General features: G+C 36.1%; 1 protein-coding gene across 1 annotated transcript; it reads left to right on the top strand.

Annotated features, from left to right (window-relative positions):
- Positions 1–1091: 1091 nt before the first annotated feature.
- LOTGIDRAFT_237266 (hypothetical protein) lies at positions 1092–7379 on the top strand (the record flags this gene model as incomplete). The annotated part of the gene is made up of 6 exons (XM_009046383.1): positions 1092–1266; positions 2567–2785; positions 3982–4146; positions 5358–5531; positions 6206–6299; positions 6518–7379. 6 exons carry the CDS (start codon positions 1092–1094, stop codon positions 6564–6566), a joined length of 876 nt encoding a protein of 291 aa, XP_009044631.1. The 3' UTR covers positions 6567–7379.
- Positions 7380–7876: the final 497 nt, after the last annotated feature.

Here is a 7876-nt window from a genome sequence, read left to right as displayed (position 1 = left end):
TTGCCACTGGGAGAGTGGTAGAGTTGTCTCTGGGAGAGTGGTAGAGTTGTCTCTGAGAGAGTGGTAGATAATTGTCTCTGAGAGAGTGGTAGAGTGTTGCCACTGGGGGAGTGATAGAGTTGTCTCTGAGAGAGTGGTAGAGAATTTTCTCTGAGAGAGTGGTAGAGTGTTGACACTGGGAGAGTGGTAGAGTTGTCTCTGGGAGAATGGTAGAGTTGTCTCTGAGAGAGTGGTAGAGTGATGCCACTGGGAGATTGGTAAAGAGTTGTCTCTGGGAGAGTGGTAGAGCATCTCGTGGCCACGACTTAATATATCGTGACCATGACTTGGCATCTCGTGGCCACGACTTTTTATCTCGTGACCACGATCTTGCTATCTCGTGCCCGCGACTTACTATCTCTCATATTTCATAAATTTGTCTGATAAATCTTACTTGCTGTGAAAAGGGTAAAATTCTAATACATGTTCAGTTATCATTTATTAAATTTCCATAAGTCGTGGACAATATATGGCCCCTCTTATACTATTTTACAAATGTTCAGTGTATTACGCAAACATATGATTGTAATTCATATTAATAACGCCCTGGGTCTTTCTGTTACCTGTCATTCATATGGAAATGGTATTCAAAAGGTTAAAAACATAATCTCGTGATTTATAACTGTTGAATATAGTTATATCGTTTTGAGCCGTCGATCAAGGAAGTTTATTTGTTGTGGTCTGTGTTATTTAATCATATCGTAAATATCAATCACGATGTTGGGGTTGATATTAATTGTGATGTTGTTACCGTTAACAGGTAGGCCTAAAACTATATATGTTAAAGAAATTACATCAATATCACTTAAGCATAATCTCCAGAATGTTAAACCTTTGTTACAGAAATACTACTTCTAAGATCGGACATAAAATTCTCAAACTTGGTCAATAAGAGTATATATACTGAAAGGCAAAATAAACGTCACTTCTAAATATACTGGAAAAAACTAACTGACTCTGCTTCTGTCGTGTTCTTTAGTCAACTAATTTAGATTTAACATTCTATCGGTCCTTTTTATTGCCTTAAAGTTCAGTTTACATTTGTGTTTAAAATGGAGAGGTTTGCCCACACGCAGTCTGCAAAAGTACAAGTGATCCAGTTGCTGAAACGTCTCGTTAAAATCATGATGCACGTTAATATCATGGACGGTATGGGTATAAAAGACAATCAAAACCATCAGGCTTACATTCGTCATTTCGATTTATCAGCCATGCCAAGATTATCAGGTAATGAGAGAAAACCGATTTCGAATGGCCACTGAAACAGCTCGGCATACCATTGGCAACCACCAACGTGCCATCAGTGATCGTACAGTCCAACGTCGCCTCACTGTCAACAACATTTCCTGCCACCGTCCTGCTTGTGGACCCAGCCTGAAAGATCATCACCGACAGGCCCGACTGTAATGGGCTAGGCAGCATCAGAATTGGCGTCAACAGCAATGGAGAAGAATCATCGTTACTGTGTTTCCACGGTGGATGGCAGAGTCAACGTCTGGCGAAGGAGGGGCGATCGTTATACTGAAGCTTGTGTCATAGAACGGGACTCGTGGGGTGGTCTAAGCATCATGGTTGGGGAGGAATTGGACTGAACCAGAGAGTGGTGTTTCAGAATATTGGTCCAGGCAGGGGTAATGGAATCACAGCTCTCAGCTACATTGACCAAGTCCTCAGACCCCACATCTTGGCTTTTTTTGCCCGTCACCGAAATCACACATTACAGCAGGACAACGCCCGAACCCACACTGCCAGAGTCACTAGGGCTTTCCTCCAGCAGCACAACATTCAAGTCATACCTTGGTCTGCTCTGAGACTCAATGAAGTGCGCCCAATGGCGACAACTGCAGAAGAACTGCATGTAACGTTCCTGAGGATATGGGCCCAGATACCATGGTCTCCATCAACTGGCTAGTCCACTCCATATACACAAGATGTGTAGCTGTAGTCGCCGCCAATGGCGCCACACCAGGTACTGATTTTGGACCCTTAGCTGTGATGTCTTCTGGTGCCTCTCCAAGTTCACAATTTGGAAAAACATTGTTTATACTGTTAATTTTGATGATTTTCGACTTTCTCCAATGTCTTTACTGGCATATATAAACATTCGAAAATAAAGACATATATTATACACCCAAGTGACGTTTCTTTCGCCTTTCAATATATATTCATCAGTTGATCTTACTAGCTGCCATGCCCACAGAATGGAATCTATATATAAGACGATATATCCATTTAACTGCTACGCATGTTTCAAAATGACTTAGTTTATTGAATTATTAGTTAGTTAATGGGTTATAGATTTATTGGATTATAGAGGGATTCTGTTGTATAGTTTTGACATCAGCTAGGTCCACTGATGAACAAAGACTCATTTTGGCCAAGTTTAAACAAAGTCACTTTTTGACCATCCTAAGAGGTATTCCTTTAACCAAACCACACCCCCATTAGTCATACTTCCTCGGTTAATAAGACCAGGTCGAAACCCATATTCGTGATATGATGACCTTCAAGATAATTTGTATTTCAGTTTCATTACAAGATGATCCATGTAACAGCTACAGAATGTTGTATGATGATGGTGGACGAAGTATTAAATGTGACCTGTATTATTCTGAGTCCCATGATAGATTTATAGCTGAAGGATGGAGAAGAGTTCAGCTAGAGTCAACAGGAGAAGATCTTACTATGCCTACTGAGTGTGTTTCTCGTGGATTTTGTGGTTCTCACAGCAATGTCTGGTTGAATGGTAGGCATATCTTATCTTTTTCGATCAGCTCGCTTTTTCTGTTAAGAATTTTTCCTTTTGATGGTGACACCACTTACCATTTCTGATCTGACGACATTATTATTCATCTCATGTTCTGGTTCTTATAATTTTCAACCAATAAAATGAATGAATTATTTCCCTACTGTATGTGAGGGATGTTTAAGTATGTTTTATCATATTATCTATAGGTACCCATCCTACAGTAGAAGATGGTATAGTTGATAGAATTGGATGTTTAAGTATGTTTTATCATGTTATCTATAGGTAACCATCCTACAGTAGAAGATGGTATAGTTGATAGAATTGGATGTTTAAGTATGTTTTATCATGTTATCTATAGGTAACCATGCTATAGTAGAAGATGGTATAGTTGATAGAATGGGATGTTTAAGTATGTTTTATCATATTATCTATAGGTAACCATCCTATAGTAGAAGATGGTATAGTTGATAGAATGGGATGTTTAAGTATGTTTTATCATGTTATCTATAGGTACCCATCCTACAGTAGAAGATGGTATGGTTGATAGAATGGAATGTTTAAGTATGTTTTATCATGTTATCTATAGGTACCCATCCTACAGTAGAAGATGGTATAGTTGATAGAATGGGATGTTTAAGTATGTTTTATCATGTTATCTATAGGTATCCATCCTACAGTAGAAGATGGTATAGTTGATAGAATGGGATGTTTAAGTATGTTTTATCATGTTATCTATAGGTAACCATCCTACAGTAGAAGATGGTATAGTTGATAGAATTGGATGTTTAAGTATGTTTTATCATGTTATCTATAGGTAACCATCCTACAGTAGAAGATGGTATAGTTGATAGAATTGGATGTTTAAGTATGTTTTATCATGTTATCTATAGGTAACCATCCTACAGTAGAAGATGATATAGTTGATAGAATGGATGTTTAAGTATGTTTCATCATGTTATCTATAGGTACCCATCCTACAGTAGAAGATGGTATAGTTGATAGAATGGGATGTTTAAGTATGTTTTATCATGTTATCTATAGGTAACCATCCTATAGTAGAAGATGGTATAGTTGATAGAATGGGATGTTTAAGTATGTTTTATCATGTTATCTATAGGTAACCATCCTACAGTAGAAGATGGTTTAGTTGATAGAATGGGATGTTTAAGTATGTTTTATCATATTATCTATAGGTAGCCATCCTACAGTAGAAGATGGTATAGTTGATAGAATGGGATGTTTAAGTATGTTTTCATCGTGCTGTAAAGTCAAGTATCCGATACAGATTAAAAACTGTACGGACTATATGGTGTATAATTTAAAGAGAACGCTTGGTAGTGATGAACGTTATTGCTTCGGTAAGTTACATAACAAAAAAAAATCAATTATGAAGGGAAATAGCATTCCGAACATACAAAGCTGGGATTATGTCTTTGTATTCTCTGTAGCTATGAGCATCAAGGTTAAATTTTGGGTCGTGATGATAGGGCCTAGTTGAGACGGGACATTTTTATAGAATATACAAGGGAATGAGAGAATTATTTATTTTCTTTCCCTGTCCCTGGAATTATGATTATTCTGGTAGCGACGCAAATCACAATTAAGTCGGAAATTTAAACATCAGTTCAGAAACAAAGAGCATACGAAGTTTGAAGAATAGTTTGCCTTACGTTGTGATTCGGTCAAATTCAATTCATGTCATTGGATTTCAAGTGAAGCGTTTGAATTTGTATGAGAAAACACAGTAACATTTATAGAATTTTGAGCAATCTCAGTTTAGTTGATTTGTACTAGCTTGCTAGTTCGACAAGATCGTGCGTACCTTTGTCCATTATTGGCTTGGTCGAAGTGGTTGCCCTATCTTTAGTCCATTGTTTGGCTTTCAAGGAGCTTTTCAGAGAGACTCAAAATACAAAGCACCAATAGGGTACAGTCAGAATTAATAGGGGATGTCATTCAACCCGAACACAGAATCATCCAATTTGAACCAATGCAATTACCAACTACTACGACTACTAACAACTACCTAGTTTTTGATATCAGCATCCACTGGAAGCGAACGTTAACTTGTCATCTACCAACAACTACCTACTCTGTGAAATCAGCATCCGCTGGAAGCGAACGTTAACTTGTCATCTGCCAACCAACTTAATAGGGGATCAAATGTCGATGTTGAATTCAAAATGCGAGAGATCTGTGGGGGGCGCCATGGTGCAAGTCTCTTTTGTAGCTTCTAAGAGAGTATATAAAAATCCTTGAAAAAGATAATTGATTTGGTGCATTCTTGCTCATATTTTGGGGCAAAAAATTAGTTAGATATTAAGTTGGAGTGCAAATTTGGGTGCAAAGCATATTTCTATGGGGCAAATGTCCCATAGTACGGACCACGGAACTCAAGCGTGAATAAATAAAGATACAAAGAGTGTAGAGAGTTTAAAAACATGTTTTGAAAAATATTAAAATTTAAAACGAACACTGGAATGTCATTAATAAAGTTAGTGTTTAATATTTCCTATGATTTGATATTAAAATCATAAAGCATCTAAACCGTTCTATTGTACAATTACAGGTGATTCTACTCTCTGCAAACAAACTACCGTATCTCCAACTACCAAGTCACGCACAAGTACTCTAACTACCAAGACATTACGGTCAACTACCACCGAGAAGACAACCTATGTAGATGATAATCAAACCAATAATGTTCATTCTCAACTTGGTTTAAAAACAGATTATAAATCAGGTATAAACAAGGGGATAAGGAAAGGGGTTCACATTCGTCATGGATTAAGGATGTTGAAAATTCTGTCTTTAGAATCTGAAATTCTAACCTCTGATATTTTCCAACGAGTCTAATTGATGGTAAATTATGGGGGTGTTCTATACATTGAGAGGGATATTTTTCAATTCCTTCAACTACAAATATAAGAAAGTTATTCTAGGGCCTACGAATAATGAAATGATAACTAGAATAAATGCTACCGTAACAGGTTCGTCTCCGACCCCACCCTCGCCTAGACCTCTGACCGACAGGTTAAAGGGATAGGTTTGCTATTTTGGGGGTTGATTTGGACGTTGAATATACAATATAATATGTAAATAGTCTTCAGAAGTACTAGAAATGTACAAAAATAGCATAATTCCTCTAAAAATATCTCAAACTAGAAATTTCACTTTCTATTTCTATATTAGTCTCAAGAAAAGATGAGTCGAACGCGAATGATCCTGGACACACATGCATTTGAAGGAAAATATTTCCACGTGAACTGTGAACGCTATTCCTGATTAGCTTAGCTAAATAAAATCCTGTTTCTGAGACAATCATACGATTGGTCAAATGGATGGCGAACCGTCCCTGTAAGTTCTGTGTTTTAGATCCATTAAAACTAAGACATGACATGTTTGGATTTTTTCCAGAGGAACTAGTTTTGATTCTTAGTGTGTGTTTATCTGTAACCATCGCTTTACTGATTATTCTTGCTGTGGGTGTACTGTGTTGCTTAAGAAAAAGGTACGACACAATTTTTGTTTTGTGGTCTGATAATATTGCAATTTCGCTACTAATTACCTCCCGTGGACAGAATTTAAAAGATCTTTCATTTTACAAGTTTTTATGTTTTGATACTATGATAATATTGAATTAGAGTCAAGGCCACTTCATTAACATTTCTTACTTTAGGTCCAATATATGAATGTTAATTTAATGTTCATATTTTGGTTTTTCTTCAGAAATACTGGACAAGAATATGAACCTGATACCAAACCAATCAAGGCGTAAATTATTCTCTCGACTTTATGATATTATATTTTATAATTTTTATAGCTGATCTTTGTTACTCTATTTATTTTACACAGTAGTATAGGTGCAGAGCAGTTTACCCTTTCTGACTTTTACTTCGTAGAGCTTATAGCGGTTTTTTTAGTGGGGCAGGGACTGGGGGTGCGGATTCGAGCTTGTCAACTCCCGTATTTTCGGGGAAAATATTGTTTTGGAGCTAACTTGAAAATAAATATACTGTAAATTAATTCTGTATTGATTAGTAGATTTAGATTTAGTGCCGATTTACTTTGTATATTTTAAAATGTCTATGAAATTTAGACGCAGAGTTGGAACTAAATATTATAGTAATGAAAAGTTTGAAAATGAAATAGACGTTGAATCTTAATCTTTCCTATTTTTCCTGTTTATTATTTTTGTTGATTGTTTTAATATTTTCTTTGATTTGTCTTATTTGTAGCCAGCAGGTATTGTCAGTGTTGAATCTATGCCGAATTTAATTTTGAAAATATTTCTAAATAAGATCCTCAGTTTTCATGCAATATTGTTTCAATTTGTATAGAAATATAATTGTATAATTATTTGTTTTACCAACCAATAAAACTGTAAAAGTATTTATGTAAAATATTAATAAGTAATATTGTGTTGTCCTTAGGGGACACATTTCTCTTTATTTTGGTATATTATTTTCATAAATTTGAAGGGAAAAAACAGAATGCACTTTTAAATAAAAATGTTAATAAATACTATATTTATTGTTATCTATTGTTAGGTTTGTATGTCTTGTACTATAAATAAACTTTAATTATTACGAATTTTGAATCATAGCTTCAAAAAACAGTGTTTGGGAGATTGGCAGTGGTCTGTAAGCAGTATGATTCCTATGAGTATCCTGAAACAAATCTGGAAAGTGTATACATGAACTCTGAAGTGTCCCTGAAGTTGATGTATATTTTACGTAGATTCATCCTAAATTAAATGTGGTCTGTATGCTCAATAAAGATTTATTTCCCATGTTTTTGAATGTCTGCAGGCTAAGGATAGTTTGTTTGGCTCCGTCACACTGGAAAGGCGTTCTCACGGGGATGCGACTACGGCGGAAAATGGCTCAGAGCGTGTTATTGTCGACATTGTCGCTACTATCCGTCGAGACACAGCGTTTATTTTGGACATTTTCAAAACAAAACAATTTTGGAGATCTATTCTTGAACGCCTGGAAAACACCACGGGATCGAGAAAGCCGTCAGATAGGCGTTGTAACATCTCCTAGTGCGATATAAAAGCGCAGTATACGAGTGACAAAAACATTA

The sequence above is a fragment of the Lottia gigantea genome (assembly GCF_000327385.1).
Source record: "Lottia gigantea unplaced genomic scaffold LOTGIsca_100, whole genome shotgun sequence".
In the NCBI taxonomy this organism is placed as follows: Eukaryota; Metazoa; Mollusca; class Gastropoda; family Lottiidae; genus Lottia; species Lottia gigantea.
Note: the sequence above shows the minus strand (reverse complement) of the source record. Positions and strands in the feature narration are given on the sequence as shown.